The 19,383-nt window shown below is 36.8% G+C and overlaps 1 protein-coding gene across 13 annotated transcripts in view; it reads left to right on the top strand.

The window, feature by feature from the left end:
• Positions 1-19,383, top strand: part of HDAC4 (histone deacetylase 4) — a 318,456-nt gene that overhangs the window by 198,202 nt on the left and 100,871 nt on the right. For all 13 annotated transcript variants that reach the window (XM_081945679.1, XM_081945681.1, XM_081945680.1 and 10 more), the window contains one exon: positions 582-805. In XM_081945679.1, the coding sequence (XP_081801805.1) occupies positions 582-805 (224 nt within the window). The remainder of the gene's footprint in view (positions 1-581; positions 806-19,383) is intronic.

The raw sequence follows: 19,383 nt of genomic DNA, 5'->3' as shown, positions 1-19,383 counted from the left end.
ATACAGTTCTCAGTTTTCTCGTAGTCCTTATCTCTCTTTGTATTTTTGTTTTTTTGCACCCTCTCATTCTATTTGTTCTCTTTCCTGTTTCCTTCTTCCTGTTCTATCTCCTTATCCTTTTCTTGGCTTCTACTTTCTACCTCCTCCCTCTCTTGTTCTTCTTCAACTGTGAAGTGATGTTCAAAGAACTCATGTGCCTTATCTAATGTATCTATTTTAAATTTCTTCTCCTGCCAGGTGATCATGATTCATTTTTACAACCACAAGGTCTGATTTTTAAAGAGCCAATTAGAGATTAAGAATGGCATTGTGGATTGTTTTTAATATTTGAATATTTTCATCATTTCTTGTTCTTTATTGTAATAATTATATTTATGTTTGCATGTTTATTTTATAACTTTTAACATATTAGCTGCTTGGAATCTGGAACTGGTTGGGATACAAATGTTAGCAAGTAAATGAAAAAATCATGTTGCTATAATGGAAATAATTATGGTACTTACAAGATTCTCCTTCTTCTTCTGTTCTTTTTTCTTCTCCATCTGTTTTCTACATATTACCTTCTAACTGGCATCTTTCAGGACTCGGGACACTCCCTCTCCATGCACAATCTCTTGTGGGTGCTGATAGACTGTCTCCCTCAATACACAAACTGCGGCAGCACCGACCTCTGGGGCGCACCCAGTCTTCTCCCCTTCCCCAGAATTCACAGGCCCTCCAGCAATTGGTGATCCAACAACAACATCAGCAGTTCTTGGAAAAACACAAACAACAATTTCAACAGCAGCAGTTGCATATTAATAAGGTATTTCAGCTCATGGTTCTTGTTTATGCAGTTTTAATGCACTGGTTTTAGAAGTGTCTTTAATATGTACAGCATATAATTATATTATGCAATGTATTCATGCATTAGAATGTTCATAGGTGGGCCTTGGAAAGTGGTGTATAACAGTGGTCCCCAACGTTGGTATGAGGAGAGGGGATGGTTCCATGGGTACATAACTCCATTTGAACAAGCAGCGCACATTTGTCTACTGCTTGCTCAACCTGGTTCCCAATATGCCATGGCCCAGTAGTGTGCCACGGCCCAGGAGGTTGGGGACTCCTGGTATATAGGAAGTATGTTCCAAAAACAACCTTGTAAACTTGAGCAGATAAAAATCAGGATTCCTCTGAAAATTGGCTCTCTGAGGAATTATGTTTACTTAATTATTTATCAGAAGTTCTGTTAAAGTTGAATAGATTGGATGGATACCTGAAAATGTTGATTTCTCTTTTAAAAATGAAAATACAGATACTCCTTGAATTACAAATGTAATGGAGCTTGCCCATTCCATTCGTAATCTGAGGATTCATGGGAGTGAATCTCATACCTTGAACATAATCACCCCTCCCTTTCACCCACGCATTCGCTAATCCAATGCAAGGCTCGTTAAGTGCAAATGAGGTATCTCGGGTGGGGACAACCATGAAGGGGCCTAGTGATGGAACAGGCACATGCTTCAGACCACCCAAAGCCTCCCCTGACCCACTGAAATACTTCATGCTCCTCACAATTGCTTCTTCCCCCGCAACCTGCTGTGCCGGGTCATTTACCTTGTGAAGAACTGTCTCCTCTCCAGCGTTTCTGTTTCTTTGCCTGCAAGTGGCAAGAGCAGAGGAAGAGCAGGATGAGCACACCCTGATTGGCTTCTCAGCCTGCCTACCATTTTTGAAGAAGCAGACAACCTCAGTGAGTCTCCTCCAAAGACTTAAAGGCTCCATGCAGAAAAGTGTTTACATGAAGTGAGGCTTTGGGGCAACGAACTTGCATTGCTCCAAGCCTCTCATTAGTGTGCAACCACTTTTCCCACACAGACTGGTACCTTCTGGGTGCCCTGATCCCGTGGGACGTCTGGCACCCATTCTCTGCAAAAGTGGATGTGTATTTGAACTCGCACATGACCATCCACCCCAGAGGTTTCCAGTCTTTATCTTGGCTCAAACACTTGTTGCCCTGACAGAGACTGCAAATTTCGTCTGCTTGAAAACAGAGCTTTTTGCCCCATTGCCATACAGACAAAGTTTGCAGTCTCTGTCAAGGTGACAAGTGCTTGAGTGGCCATGGGGCAGTTGGAAATGGAACAAATTGCTTCATTTCCAACTGCCCTAGGGTCACTCAAACATTTGTTGCCCTAATGGAGACTGGAAACTTCATCTGCATGGAAATGGGGCACTTGAAAATAGAGCTTCTCTTTAGCTGAAGCCTTGAGAAGCCTTTCCTGGCAAAAACGGAGCCCCAGAGTGATGCACGCTCTTTCCAGGCGCTCCGTTCTCAGCAGCAAAGGCTTTTTGCAAAGATGAAAGGGAAAGCTTTGATGTTTCAAGCCTTCCTTCCATTTGCAAAGCCTTTTGCTACAGCTCTCATTCAGGCTTCAGAGGCCTAAAGTACTGTGAGATCACACAAAATCAATAGCATTAGTTCTTGTGGTACTTTAGGGCTCCATTCTCTGCGTACACACTGAAGGCCTGAAGCACCAAAACAGGCCAAGGAAGCAAAGGCTCTCTAGATCTTTGCAAGGTGAATATCCACAGGCCTAATGCCTATGGAAACCCGATGGAGGAGGAGGTGGGAAATAGGGAGAGCAAATGTTGCAGAGCATCTGCAGCCTTTCGTAGGAGCGGAAAACTGCCATGGTGCTGCAACATTCGTAGTTTCAGGACTTGTTTGTAAACGCTAGTGGACACTTATCACGTAACTTTGAACATTTACTAAGAGAATGCTCATAACCCAGGGATTACCTGTATTTTGCTGTTCAGTTTTCCTGACTCTCCGTTTCAAAGTATTCTGTATATTGTTAATATTTATGAACTGTATCAATGTCAAAGGATTAAATGATTAATATCTGACTTTACGCAAATTGTTTGAAATATAGTGAGATATTTGTTCTAAATCAGTTTGTTTACTTCTTATATTGGGACAATCAGATGGTAGTCCAAGTGTGGGCCTTGGTTATTGAAAATGCAACTTGTGGAACTAGAAAGTGATCAACTGACTACTGGAAACTGCTATTTCCCTATAATTATTTCCTTGTCAAAATGAGCATAGGAAGCCAGCTATCTACAGTGGGTCATTGGAAAGAAACTATAGATTTCCTTCCTTCCTTTTTTCCTTCCTTCCTTCCTTCCTTCCTTCATTCATTCATTCATTCATTCATTCATTCATTTATTCTTGTTCAAGCAGGGTATCAAATCTTGCCAAATCTTCAGCTCCGTCTCAGTGACTGCAATCTTGTTCATACTCACTGGGGGACATGGTAGCATAGGCAATGTGTATGTGTTGCATGGTACCTGCACCCTACTGACTAGAATAGTCTCATAACTGAAATATTAACTTACTCTTGCTTTACAAAATTACATGTAATACTTTTACTAAAATTAAAGTGGAGTTCTGTGATAGTATAACAAGAGATGTTTTTGTTGTTACTTTAATCATCAAAAAGTTCTAATGTAATCCAATTTTTATTTCAATGTAGGATATACTTAAACTGACAGAATTTTTGAATGTTTCTGTTAATTATATCATTTGTTCAACCTGCATTCTTCTCTATATACTTTACAACAGACTTCTTAGAGTTTGTAGAAAAATGCTATAATCAATCTTAGGCTTCAAGATGCTGCAGCATCAATGTGTCATGAATATTATTAACCCTCTTATTAAAGCAATGATCACAATGCAAGTTATACAAGTTGCCTTAAAATTTTAGCTGCTGGCATAGATACTTGTTCTAGTGAAAAATGAAGAAGGGACTTTTTATGTATAGAACAGAGTGAAGACTATTACACAAGTCACATCATTTTTCTATTTCTGAAAATACACAATTGTTATGCATGTATTAGATCTGGACTTCATTCATCTTAGCAAACTAGTTTTAGATCTGCTTTTCCATGAAGATTTTACTTACTGTTCTTCAAACATATTTTCTGGATTTAAAATTAGAGTTACCAAAAGCTTCAAATGCTCGGCTTCCAGGACAGGACCGCAAGTGCTTCGAAAGTAAAAATATATTGCAGTTCATTTGTGCTGTTTTAATTTTAAATATATTTCTTCATTGTTAAATACAGAATCCCCCACATCTCTCTTAGTACGTTTTTTAATTTTATATTGATTAAAATAAAATAAACATAAATTTATATATGTATATATATAAACAAATATAGTATATAAAAATAATATGATTCTAGTAACAGTATGGGATTAATTCAATCCTTAAACATAATTACATCTAGACTACATAAATACATTGCTCAGATTTTTCATTTTTTGAACATAAGAACATATAGTATTTGTCCCTTATTTGGCTCATACTTTTCAATAAACTTTTTTTGCCCACTATTTTGAAATTTGAATTATTCTAGAGCACATGTTTCTTATATGATTCTGACCTTTTCAGAATCAGAGTTGTTTTAATGTTTAGGTGGATTATCTTTTGGGGATTGAGGCAGAGGTAATAAGGAAACATTTAATATGCTAGAGAATACATCAACTATTAATAGTCAACAGTGTAACATGAACAAAAATCAGGTTTCTGCCTGGACTGGTGAATATACTACTCCCAACTGGTTCCTTAGTTTGAATAAGTTAACATTGGGGCACAAACTAAACTAGTCTTTTGGATATCCTTATTTAACATTCTTGTTATACCACCTTGTATTCTTGTATTGTCAGCTAAGTTGCTTAAGAACCTGTTCAATATCCCTTTTGACACAGGATTTGTCTCCCAGTTGATGTTAAGGTAGTTAAATTTCCCCATTACTACTGTAGTGTGTTTCCTTACATACGTTTGTTAACTGGATAGCAGAAAGTTCATCTATTTCTTCTGCTTGGTTGGATGGGCTGTAGAATGGCAATGTCATTTTTTTCCCTTTTATGTTGACCCATATGTCTCGATTCTAGGAGGCTTTCATTCTTGGTTTTGTGCATTTGTGTAGAAATATAGTGATCTCTTACATATAATGTAACTCCACCTCCTATTTTATTAGGTCTGATTCTTTTGAATAGTTTGTATCCTTCCATCAGTACATTCCAATCATGAGTTTCATCCTACCAAGTTTCAGTAATGGCAGCTATATCATACTTGCTCTCGTGTACTAGTATTTCGACATCACCTTGTTTGTTCCCCAAACTTTGAGTGCTTTGGTATAGGTGTCTTAAGCCCTTTACGACTGACCTAGATATGTTTCCTATTTCTTCTACTTTATATCTGATTTCTTGAGGTATGTGTTGAGATTAGGTACTAAAGATCCTAAGGATTGGCCACTCCCCCCCCCCCCCAATATCAATTATAATTTCAAATTGACAAGCTGACAAGTTGAGCAAGTCATTTTCTGAATACATTCTTCCCAATTTTTTGCCCTCCGGAGCCTTCAGGGAAGCCTCTTGAAGGCTCTCGAGGGCGAAAAACGGCCCAAGGGCAAACCGGAAGTCCATTCCCAAATTTCCAGTTTCCCCATAGGGCTGGTTTTTCGCGCTCTGGAGGCTTCAGGGAAGATTTGAAGCCTCCAGAGGGCCTCTGTGGGGGCGGGGGAGGCTGGCTTTGCCCTCTCCAGGCTCCTAGAAAGCCTCAAGCCTGAGGAGGGCAAAAAAAGCATGCCAAAAGCAGGGGATTGCACATGCATGCGAATGGTGGTCACATATAGCATTATGGGAGTGGGCACTCCCGTGCAGGACCCCCCTGTGCTCCCCCCGCTTTTGGCACGCAATCCACAAAAGGTTAGCCAGGATTGCCTTCGCACAAAACTGGAAAAAAATCAATACACCTGCAGATGACAAAAGGACAATAGAACTAAAAGAAAGAGAAGAATCTGATTTTTATAAAATATGGAATAAAATTTATAAGTGGCTAGAAAACAGAAGCCAAAATAGATGATAGAGAATGTAAATATATGGTGATATAAATAATCAATATTATTATAAGTGTTAGCACTACTGTTGTTATATTACAACCAATTTTGTTGTATTTAAGTACAATGACAGTAAAGATTATACTTATAGGACAAGGTTAAAGCAATAGGAAAGCAATGCAGAATGGAGAATTATAAAGGCTAAACAGGAAAGCTGATACAGAAGGCTGTAAAATTACTTTATATTGTTATGTATGTTTTGTGTTTTGTTTGTTCTTGTGTTTTTCTTTCTGTTTTTAAAGATTAAAACATTCAATAAAAATATTTTTTATAAAAAGGTTATCCCATCACTGCCCTATTTCATTCTTCATATCTATATATTCTTCATATCTATATTAAAATATTTATCCTAATGTCTGTTGTACTAATGTCTGTATATAGGTTGTTATTCAACCTATATAATTCTAATATTGATACACATTATTGAAATATATTCATGGAAGATCTTTTACTCTTGTTTTCCCTTATCTCTCACGTCCCAACTTTTAGCCTTTTTTTTTTTTTTGACTTGCCTCCCATATTCTCTTTGTTTTTTAGAGTTTCCCCCCTGTTTTAATTCCTTAATCATTATTAATTTTAGTAAAATCTCCTCCCTGTTTTTGCTGGTTTCTCAATTTTACTTCCCCTCTATTCCTTCTGATCGCTCCATTCTTTCCTCATTGTCCTGGCTCATTGTCCCTTGTATAATATTTTCCAGTTTTTGGTCTATACGATCAAATATTTCCACCATCTCCTTATGTTGTTCCTGTATAAGGTACTTAATACTTTGAAACATTAGCTGCTTTCCATTTGGATCTCCACTCACTTTTGCCTTGTGTTGTGTCTTTGTTTAATAGGTTTCCTTTTTAGCCAATTGTCCAGGAATCGTTAATTCAAAAACAGAGCTTCTAGGTCACAATTTTAATGTCTCATTAAAATCAATTTAAATACATCAGGGCCAAGAGTGGGTTTCTGCCGGCATTACTGCCGGTTCGGTGCACATATGATTTTGCTCCACACGCATGCACAGTAAATAGGTCTGTGCATGCGCAGAACATTTTAAAAGATCAAAAAAAGATGTTGCGGCAACCAGGGAACCGGTTTGGGGGCATGGCAAGCATGCCATCCTTACCAGTTCAGAGACCCGGTCATCATTTCCACTACCGGTTCCACCAAGCCATAGCCTCTTAAACATAGCCTTCATCATGGGAGAGCAACCAGCTGAGGAGGAGGAAATTGTGGCAGGGCCCAGGTTGATGCCCCAGGGAAGTACTGCCAGGGTGGATGGACCTGCCAACTGGGCATATGCCCGGGTGGGTCTGCCATCCGTCAGTGATGTGGAGGGTTCCAATGCAGCCCTGGGATGGATCTCAGTGTGCCAGGATGAAAGCAATTGGGTGGTTCGGCTCCAGGAAGCTCAAATCTATGCACCTGCCCCATTCCCTCAAGGCTCATCCGGTTGAACTTCTCCCTCAGCTGCTCTACCATTTGGCCAGGAAGAGTGATCTGGTACGCATCCAGCTCCATCAATCTTCTTGCTCTCCTCTGCGGCGTTGGGCTAGCTGAGTTGCGTGTGGACATCAAGGAGAACTCCAACCCAGTCCTCTGGCTGGGGCCATGACACCTGAGGTCCTTCTCAGCCTGGTACAGATCCCCAATGACCAGAAGCTCCTTTAAGACCTTCGGACTGGTCACTGCTGGTTGGGCTACCTTGGCTCGTATTCCCGCTGGCTGGCTGGTCATCAGCCAGGGCCATGCTGGTGCTGGTGCTGGCAGTGGCCCCTGCCAGCCCGTCTATGTTCTCCATCTCTCCTGAGTCATCTCTGCCTCACTGAGCAGCCAGGGGTCAGGATCCTGTAGAGTGGTTCCAGGCAGAGCTGAAAGTTTTCAGAGTTGGTTTAATGTCAGCATTCTGAATAACCTATCAGCTAAAATCAGAACTCTGAGGCTTGTAGATTCCTCAAAGAACATGTTTATTGGATATATTATATCAGCACAGCTAGTGAAAACCTACTCTAAAAGTTCCTACACTTTTCCCCCTAGTTAAAAGAATACATATTTTCCTCTCCAGATATCAATGATCACATTGTCCAATGTGGACAGAACTAGCAGGATGCTTGGTCACATCTCTCCTCCCTCAACTCCAGATGTTTAACTTCTCATCCAAGAAGCTTCTCCAGCTCTGATTGACATTTCCCACCATTCAGTCAGAGCTGAAGAAGCTTCTTGGATGAGAAGTAAAATGTCTTCAAAGAAAAACTAGAGAACTTCCTGCAGTGACGTCACTTCCATGTGGGTGAAGGAATGGTGGCTCTACTAGCTTTGCTTGGGTTTCTTCAGTGAAGATCCTGAAAAAGGACGAAGTTGAACCTGGAGGGATCAACAGGAGAGAGGGGGAGCTCGGGTGATGGAGAGGAGGCAAGTAACTTCCCTAACGGACGAGAGAAAACTCATTGGAATCACCGGAGAAGAAATCAGTGTCCATGGCTGATTCTGGGAGGTAACAGCCGCACATGAGGGAGAGAAAATAGCAACACAGCAGCATTGGTGAGAATATTTAAAACAACTAAAATGGCATAAAGTCTACTAAAAACTCTTTCAGCTAGAATTTCAAAGCTTTGAATTGAGCTGGATACAGCTCAATATTGGCGGCTATGAGGAGGGAGGAAAAGCACACAATTTCCTGTAGCAATAGAATGCCTTGAAGTGACTTGAGAACAGAATGGAATAAGGCGAGGACTGCTGGAGCGATTTGGACAATAAACGGAAATTGGAGCCAGACAAGACAGTGACAACAGTGAAGAAGGGGAGAGAACTATTTAGGACCACTTGAGAGTGTAGAAAAGGTGTAGAAAAGCAAACATCGGACTTCTGACAAGGAAAAAAAAGCCTATATGAAAGAGCGCCATCTAGTGGAGAGAGAAATAAGAACTGAATAACACAATTGGACAATCTGGCTGATGCAATCTGAGCAATTTGGTGGTCTCTGAAATCAGATTTTAAAAAATTGAAGGAGAACATTGAAAGAAGAAATATAAATGTAACTGAACTGTGGTGAGATAAAATATTGTTGAATTGTACTGAACCATATTATATTTAGAAGAGAGAGTGTAGAGGATATATGTGCTATTGGTGATACTTTGAAATTATTAACATTATAAATGGATGACATAATATTTATATAAGAATTAAAATTAAGGATTTATTAGCCTAAACATATTGCATACCTTGAGAATATTAAAAAATAGTAATTCAGTTTTGAAGTAGGGGGTGATAATTTGTAGCTATTAAAGAGACAATATAAGATTATATACTGAATCAAATCAAGAACATGTTAGGTTAAATATATTGAATATTGCATAAACATTGTATGGATTGACTTGCATACAAACTCAAATATGTAGAAATTAAGTTGTTAGATTGTAGGATTGAACTGAAATGTGCATGGAAGAGGGAAAGTTCAAAGATTGAAGGGGCTGGTAAGAGAGTGGAAACAAGTAGTGGGTAGAGAGAAGTATATGTTATTGTGGGGGGAAATTGTAAGGAAATTAAAATAAAAAATGACAAGTACAACAACAACAATTAGTAAAGTGAATAGGAAGGCAGCATCCAACCCAGCATCAGCAACATCTTCACCCTCAAATCAGCACACAATTGAGAGCACACTGGATCTAGAGAGAGAGAGCTCAACAATGAATCTTCAGTGTATGCAAGATGCATTAGCAATGATACAAGAAACAAAGTTGAAAACACAAGAAACAATTACAAAAAATCAAGAAGAAACTAGGAGAAATCATGAAGAAATTAAACTAGAAATTGGAGAAATGAAGAGTGAGATTAGAAGAATAGATGATAGAATAGGGAAAATACAAAGTGAAATAAAAAAAGAACAAAAAATTCAAAAAGTAGAAACAAAGGTAGAAAAACGGAGAAAGAATAGAGATGGTAGATGAGAAGCTGACCACACTAAACAGACAATTGGGGGGGGGGGGTAGTCTTTTTGGAATTAGAAAAAGCTGGCTTCTTTCTGCACTTTCAAAATATAGTAGAAGAAAAGGAGGAGAATTTAGAGGAAATAATTACAGAGATTGTTGCGAACATATTACAAAAAAAAAAAAAGCCAAGAAACAAGTAGGGACATAGACGAGGTGTACCGAATCCAAACAAATTACGCTAGCAGACACAGGCTCCCAAAAGAAATCCATGTACTCTTTACTAGAAAATCAGTAAGAAATGAAGTATATAAGAAAGTGAGAGAATCCTGTTATAAGATCTTCTTGGATTTTGATTATTTGATTTTCCCCTTTCTGGTGTGCCTCTGTGCCTTGGAACTGTGATGGAGAACTAACTTTTCACTTTCGGATTTGCCTGCCTCCTTGGATCGGCACAGCTGCGCACTCCACTGACGCCATTTCTTTTGTAAAAGATTTATACCATCTCTGAAGTCAGATAAATGGGGCCCAAAAAACCACCAATGGGCAAGTCATTCTCGGCTCCCACATCTGCCATCTCCTGCCCAAGTATGCATCAGATGAAAATTACTTCATTGTTACAACAAGAAGCGACTGGAGAGAGCTCAAAAGACTTATCCGTCACCCAAATGTTTCAGGAAACTATGAGGGGTCAAAATGAGTTGAAAAAGGAGGTGACAGATCTCAAAGAAGAACTCAGAGGTATACAACACCATAAAACAGAAAACAAACAAAGAATTAATGTGTTGGAGGAGGGGGCGGTTGGGCTGGGGGAGGAGGTTAAGGCAGTCCGGAAGGGGAATTTAGAATTGGAAAATTTTATGGCAAAGATAGAACTTGAAAGAATGTCCTTTTTTCTCAGATTCCAGAACCTACCACAGACAGAAAATGAAGATCTTAAGGATATTATGAGTACAATTTTAGTAGAATATATTAAGAGAGACAAAGAACAGTTGTGGTGGGATATGGATCTGGTTTACAGGATTAATTCAGCATATGCTAGAACACATAATGTTCCAAGGGAGGTACATGTTAAATTTCTTAGGAGGATCACGAGGGATGAGGTGCTAGGAGCTAAAATATAAAGACAAAGAAATTACCATTCTTAAGCAAATTCCCCCAAAAAAATAAGAGAGAAAAGGAGGAAGTACTCCTCCTTATCAAATAAATTATATAATAAAGGAGTTTGGTTTAGATGGTTATTGCCAGAGGGAATGTTGATCTTTTGGGAGGGAAACAGAATTAGAATTAATACTGTGGGGGAGTCAGAAGCCTTCATTAAAAAACACAGTTCTCTCCTAGAGGACGAAAATATGGGAGGTAGTGAAAAAGGTAGTAATGTACAAGATATGAAGGAGGGAGGGGCTGTGGCTCCATCTGGGGATAGGGAGGAGGGAGCAATATCAAAAAGGCTCAGGCCACAAAAATAAATGCATTTGAAATAGTATTGTAATTGTTGATATACTAGAAAGTGACAAAAAAGAGATGATTGAACACATGGTTGATATAATGTAGAACAAGATTCTGTTTTTGCTTACCTTTTATATGTTGTCTTTAACATTGTAAAAATTGTGAGATTTGGAGGGATTACTAGCATGGGAGCTGCCAAAATTTTCTATATACCCTTTTACCTTTCCCCACAAATGTTTAAAAACCAATAAAATTCTTTTTAAAAAAAAGAAAGTGAGAGAAGAACAAATAACATATAAAGGAAGAGAGATACAAATTCTGAGACAAATCCCGAAAATAGTGAGAGACCAGAAAAGGCAATATCAGTTCCTTACACAATTAATAAGGTACAATGTAATGTTTAGATGGCTTACACCAGAGGGAGTGATGATTACCTGGCAGGATAAAAGATATAAAATAGACACAGTCAAGAAAGTGCACAAGTTCTTTGAACATCACTTCACTGTCGAGCAAGAAAAGAGAGTAGAGAGGAACCAGAGACTGAAAACCAAGAAGAACAGTCAGTTGAAAACAGAGAAGGAGAAAAAGAAGAAAACAAGAAAGAGAACAAATAGGGTAGTAGAATAGGAATAGAGACAAGAAACGCAAGGAAACTAAGGGCCGTACACAAGTAGCACAATGGAACAAGAAATTAAGTTACTCTCACTAAATATAAATGGACTAAACTCACCAGAAAAGAGAAGGCACATTTTGACTAGATTACAAAAAGAAATATGGACATAGTATGACTTCAAGAGGTACATATCAAAAGCCAATATAACAAGCTACTAGAATATCCAAAATTAGGGAAATTATTTACAACACTAGCACACACAAAAAAGAGGAATTGCAATATACATTAAAGAATGGATAAACGCAAAAAAAATATGCAGATGAAGAGGAGAGGATTTTAATGATAGAAATAGAAACAGAACAAAGATGAATTCTCCTCACAGCAATATACGCCCCAAATAAAAACCAAAAAGAATTTTACAAGAAGATCCACCAAAAAATAACAGAAATAGAATATGAGGATATATGTCTAATTGGCAATTTCAATGCTGTAACAGATATCAACGATGACTACAAGAGTAACAAAAGAAATAAGAAAAAAAAGAACACTACCATTTACCTTTTTTGAAATGGTGCAGGAACTGAGCCTGAAAGATGTATGGAGAGAAAGGAACATAGGAAACAAACAATTTACATATTATTCAAATCCCCACAAATCATGGTCAAAGATAGATGTGATTTGGTCGACCCAAGAATTGAGAAGAGATACAAAAGAGATTGAAAGCTATGCAAGAGCAGACAGACACAGTGATTTTAGATTTATTTAATGAAGCACTTTGATAGAAAAGCTACCAAAATCATGGAGGGAAGCATATATAACATTGATACCCAAAGAAGATTCGGACTATCAACAAATAAAAAATTATAAACCAATTTCTTTACCAAACGCAGACTATAAAATCTTTACATCAATAATGGCAGAGCAAATTTAAAAATATTAAATGAAATCATTCACACAGATCAAAATGCCTTCTTACCAAAACGCCAGTTAAAAAACAATATGAGGATAATTATAAACACACTAGAATATTGTGAAGAGAATCCAGGAAAACAAGTTGCACTGGTCTTTTTAGATGCCCAAAAGGCCTTTGATAATTTGAATTGGCATTTCGTTATTACACAGTTAAAAATGATGAAATTTGGAGAAAAAATTATAAAAATGATAGAATCAATATATTGGAAAACCAATTTCGACAATGACGAAAACCCAAGAAGTGATAGCTACAAATCATGAAGAGATGAGGAGGAATCATGAAGAAATTAAAAACGAAATGGGAGAACTGAAAGGAAATATCAAAAACATGGATGACAAAATTGAAAAGATACAGAATGCCTTAACAATCAACAAACAGAAAATCCAGAACATTGAAACAAAAATAGAACAAACAGATCAGAAGATGGAAAGAATGGAGTTGAAATATGCACAAGTCAATAAACGTTAGAGGAATCAATAATCCGACTTGAATAATATTGGAAGAATTAGGAGTGGAAATGTTTAACAAAGTCTTAGAAAAAGCCAAGATGCCTGAATCATGGACGGAAGAATCATAATCCCCAAAGAAGAAGCCAACTTACAAGAAATCCAAAACTACAGACCAATTTCACTATTGAATTCCGATTATAAAATATTTGCAGTGATTATGGCAGGAAGAATTAAACAAGTTTTAAATGAACGAATACATCCAGACCAAAATGGATTTTTACCTCACAGACACATTAAAAATAATACGAGAGTCATCCTAGACATAATAGAATATTATGAGACGCATCCAGAAAAGCAATTGGTACTGGTTTTCCTTGATGCACAAAAAGCATTTGACAACGTAATTTGGAAATTTATAACAACACAATTAGATAGGATGAAATTCGGAGAAAAATTTACAAAAATGATAAAAAAACTTTATAACACCCAGACGGCCAAAGTTCTGATGAACGGAGAACTAACAGAGAAGATCGAAATAAAAAACGAAGTTAGACAGGGATGCCCTCTCTTTCCTTTGCTGTTTATACTAACTCTGGAAATATTGTTAAATGAAATTAGGAAAGACCAGGGAATTAAAGGATTAAGACTTAAAAATGAAGAATATAAAACCCAGGCCTACGCCAATGACTTAGTATTTGTTTCAGAAGATCCACTAGAATCCAGTGCGAAATTAATTCATAAATTAGAATAATATGGTAAAATGGCAGGATTAAAAATTAATAAAAGTAAAACAAAAATGATAACTAAGAATATGACAAAAAAACAAGAAGAGGAAATGGAATTAGTAACTAAAATGCAAATAACTAAGAAAGTGAAATACTTGGGGATCTGGGTGTCGGCAAAATGTTCGACAATTAAAGACAATAATTATAATAAATGACACAAATAAAGAAAGATTTAGAAATCTGGATAAATATTCAGCTATCACTAGTGGGATGTATTGCCACAGTTAAAATGAATATATTACCAAGAATTTTATTTGCAAGCCTGGGTAAAACTTTCTTTCAGGAATTAAATAAAGTAACTGCTAGGTTAATCTGGCAAGGACGAAAAGCGAGGATTAAACTAAAGTCAATGCAAGATAGCAAGGAGAGAGGAGGCTTAGCAAACTGGGAGCTATATGCATTAGCAGTAGCAACAACATGGGTGAAGGACTGTATAGAGTTAAAGAATAAAAGAATTTTGACCTTAGAAGGCCATGATCTGCAAGCAAGTTGGCATATATTCCTATGGGATGATAAAAATAAAACGCACAAATACTTTCAAAAACATCTAATTAGAAATGTGTTATTGCAAAACTAGCTCAAAATGAAAAAAAAAACCACTATGTAAAAATCCCAAATTGGCTATCCCCAACAGAAAGGCCCTCACACCCAAATTTTATAGATATGAATAAAGTGTTAAGATACAAAGACTTAATTAACAGACAGGGAAATTTAAAAACAATTGAAAAATTGGCAGAACAAAACATGAAATTTGACTGGCTAATCTACTTGCAAATCAAAACTAAACACAATAATGATACTAAATTATATGGCATCCAAATGAACCCACACAAATTAGATAAAATAATCCAAAACTCAGCAAGAAAGATGATGGGGAGAATATATAAATTTATTCTGAAGTATAAAATTGAGGAAGAAAGTGTGAAAGAACAAATGGTAAAATGGGCACAGAACTTTGTCTACAATATTGAATTAGATAAATGGGGAAAAATTTGGGGGACAAATTTAAAAATGACACTATCGGTTGCATACAAGGAAAACCAATACAAAATGTTTAACAGATCTTACCTGGCACCAGTAAGGTTAGCAAAAATCTCAGCAAATATCTCCCCAAAATGTTGGAAATGTGAATCAACACACGGAACGTATTATCACATATGGTGGACTTGTGAGAAGGCTAAAAAGTATTGGAAATGGATTAAAAATTGGCTAGAGTCAATAACAGGAGTCAAAATAGATTGGAAACCAGTTTTTCTACTAGGAATAATGACTGCGAAATATAAAAAAGAAGTCTAGTATTTAATTTTACACATAATTACGGCAGTGAGGATTGCCTTCGCTCAGAAATAAATTAATACCAAGCGAAGATGAAATAATAAGAAAGGTTATGGACTGTGCCAAAAATGGACAAACTAACAAAAGAAATCCAGGGAAAAGAAGAAACAAAATATTACCAGATATGGGAAAAATAGTATAGGTGAATGGAGGTAAGAAACAAGGATCAATGAAAGGAGTCAATAAAACTCAAAAATAGAAGTTAAGGAGAATTAAGGGTATATAATACAGAATATATATGGACTCAAGAGAGTTTAAATGTATTAGAGGTAATTACCAAATATAGCAGATAAATGAGCAAAATAAGAGGGTTAAAAATGGTGAAACGGAAATGAAATAGATTAGAAGGGGAAATAACATAAGGAGAATTATATTGATTTGAAATTGTTAGAAAGAACAGTTCCTGTTTGTACTGTATTGTCTAAGTGTAGTGTATGTCTAAGTTTTGTGTGTGTATTTTGTATGTTTGTAAATAAATAAAAATATATTTAAAAAAGAATATATTCAGCTCAGACAGCAAAAGTAATAATAAATAGTGACACTACAGAAGAATTTAAAATATGGAAAGGAGTGAGACAAGGATGTCCATTATCACCTTTATTAACACTGGAAGTTCTATTAACAGAAATTAGAAACAATCAGAAATAAAGGGATTAAAAATTTAAAAAGAGTAATATAAAACACAGGCATTCACAGAGGATATGGTATTCGTATTAGAGGATCCATTAAAATCAGGAATTAAATTAATCCAAAAAATAGAGGAATTCAGCAAGGTAGCGGACTTAAAATTAATAAGAACAAAACAAAGATCATTACGAAAAATTTCACCAAAAAACAAGAGCAAGAATTCGAGGAAAACATGGGAATGCAAATGGTAAAAAAGTTAAAATATTTAGGAATATGGCTGACAGAGAAATGCTCAACAGTTAAGAAAGATAATTATGATAAAATAAGAAAAATTTGAAAATTGGAGGAAACTACAGATATTACTAATGGGGAGATTTGCCATTGTTAAAATGAATATACTACCAAAATTTTTATTTTTATTTCAAGTGGTACCGATTAGCCTAGGGAAAAACTTTTTCATAGATTTAAACAAATTAATTGCCCATTTTATTTGGTCAGGGAAAAAACCACGAATTAAATTTAAATTGTTACAGGATAGTAGAGAAAAAAGACTTCCCGATTGGGAGCTTTATTATCAAGCAGCAGCACTCACCTGGATAAGGGACTGGATCAATCTAAAAAACAGAATATTACTAACAATAGAAGGTTATAATTTGGAACTGGGATGGCACACCTTTATCTGGGATGGGAAAGACAAAATCCATAGTTATTTCCAAAAACATTTAATCGGAAAAACTCTACTTCAAATATGGTTAAAAATCAAACAAAACACTACAACAAAATCCCAATCTGGCTATCCACCATGGAAGCTCTGATATACCCGAATGTATTGGACATAAACAAGATAATGAGATATAAAAACATTAGACAACCAAGAAAGACTAAAAACAAGGCAACAATTGAAAGACGAGGGAATAAATAAAGGCTGGTGGCCCTATTTACAAATAAGGCAAGGTATAAAAAAGGGAAAGGGATGGATTTTATAAGGAGCCACAAGAGCTGGATAAAATTCTACAGGGAACCGAAGAACAATTGATTAAAAAATATATCATTATTTATTAAAATTTAAAATGGAAGAAGAAACTGTGAAAAAAATGATGATAACATGGGTGACACTTTTTGGATATATTATAGAATTGGCGGAATGGGGAAAAAATTAGGAAATGAATTACAAATTAATGATGACAACGGCATATAGAGAGAATATGTACAAGATGTTTTACAGATGGCATCTCCCACCAGCAAGAATTGCGGAAATGTTCCCGGAGCGCTCACCTATCTGTTGGAAATGCAACCAACAACATGGAACATACTACCATATGTGGTGGACATGCACATCTGCAAAAAAATATTGGAAAAAAATAAAAGATTGGCTAGAGGAGTTTACTACACACCAAACTGCACTAAAACCTGAATTATTTTTGTTAGGAATTATAAAAGGAAATTATGAAAAAAATATTAGATTCTTAATTCTACACATAATCACGGCAGTGAGAATTACATTCGCACAAAACTGGAAAAATAATTATACACCAACAGAAGAAAATTAATTTAAAAAAATATTGGAATTTGCAGAGATGGATAGGCTCATGAAAGAACTAAAAGAGAAAGAAGAACCTGAATATTACTCCGTATGGGATTTATGGTATAATTGGCTAGAGGAAAGTGGGGGGGAGCGGGGGGGGGAGCATGAAAGCAAAAAAAAAAAAAAAAGGAAGAAAGAAAGATCAACAAATTAATAAACAACTACAAAACCAGAAAATGATTAAAAGATAGAAATACGAGATAGACTAGCAAATAAATATTGTACAAAATGACTCAAATGTAGTAAAGGCTGTTATACATAGAATATTATATATAGAATGAAAAAAATGTATGAAATAATATAAATGCACACATATATAAAGTTATAGCTATAAACAATTTTTTGAATAGATAAAAGAATCACAACAGATGTAAAAAAATTTAATGTGTTGCAAAGATGTGAAGTTTGTACAAATAAAATTAAAAGTTAAAAAGAAAAAAGAAAAACTAGAAAGTCCGGTGACCTCTTCAAAAAGCATCTTTGGGATCAGAATGCAAAGCAACTTGAAATTCCTTAGCACTTCACAATACTTGGTTTTTTTACCATTTTGTGTTTATCTTTCCAAGTAGTAATCATACATAGAGATTATGAGTCTTCCATGCAAAGTTCTTTCTGTCTGACCAAATGCTTAAGACAAAGGAAAGGGGCATTTTAGGATGTCATTAATTCATAAAAGTTTGAGAATCCTTGCTTAAGATAATTTATTTGTTACTATGTCCTCAAACATTTGAGACTACCACAGCGACCTTGAGGTTTTTAAGGTAACTATCGTGTTTTAAATAACAACATTGCTACTGCCAAAATCTAGGAAGGTAGTCCTCAAATTATGAATGTAATGGAACCTGCCCATTCCATTCAGAACCTAAGGATTCGGGGGAGTGAATCTCATACCTTGAATGGGATCACTCCCTCCTTTCGCCCACGCATTCGCTAATCGAATGCACAATTCATTAAGTGCACATGAGTATTTCAGACTGGGGAAGGTGTTGGAGGAGCATAATGATGGAACAGGCTAAGACCACCCAAGGTCTCCCCGACCCACAGAAATACCTCATGCTCCCTACAATTGCTTTCCCCCACATCCAACCTGCCCCGCCGAGTCACCTGAAAAGATCTAGCAAGCTGTCTCTTCTCCAGCCTCTCAGCTGCATGTACCCCTCTATAGCTTTGTTTTGCTCTGCGCATGCCTCGCCTAGCACTTTGTATGCCAAAACAGTGAGACGGAGGGGCAGGCCCGTCCCTCCAACACTATGTTTTGGCCTGCGCAGGCCTCACCCGGGATTTTGTCAGCCAAAATGTAGTTTTGGAGGTGTGGGCTCTCCCCAACGCTCCGTTTAGGTTTGCGCAGGCATCACCCAGCACTTTGCCAGCCAAAATGGAGCTTCAGAGTGGCGGGGCCGTCCCTCCAATTCCCACCACAGCCTACCGCTCCGATGCTCTGTTTTGGCCGGCAAAAAGTACAGGACGAATGTTGCAGAGCCTCTGCAGTTGTTTATAAGGGCGAACTGCCATGGTGCTACATGATTTGTAGTTTCGGGACTTGTTCGTAAACAGTAGAAGGTGTTTATTGTATAACTTCAAACATTTGCTAAAGGAACGCTCATAATCTGGAGATTTTCTATATTTAGATTTGGTTTGAGTTTTGTTCTGAGGGCTACTGAAAATTATTTTGAATCTTAAAATGATCATCAAGTTTTTGTTATGATCAAAAGT

The sequence above is a fragment of the Natrix helvetica genome, assembly GCF_964273705.1.
Source record: "Natrix helvetica genome assembly, chromosome: 2".
Taxonomy (NCBI): Eukaryota; Metazoa; Chordata; class Lepidosauria; order Squamata; family Natricidae; genus Natrix; species Natrix helvetica.
This window is presented reverse-complemented; position numbering and strand designations above follow the sequence as displayed.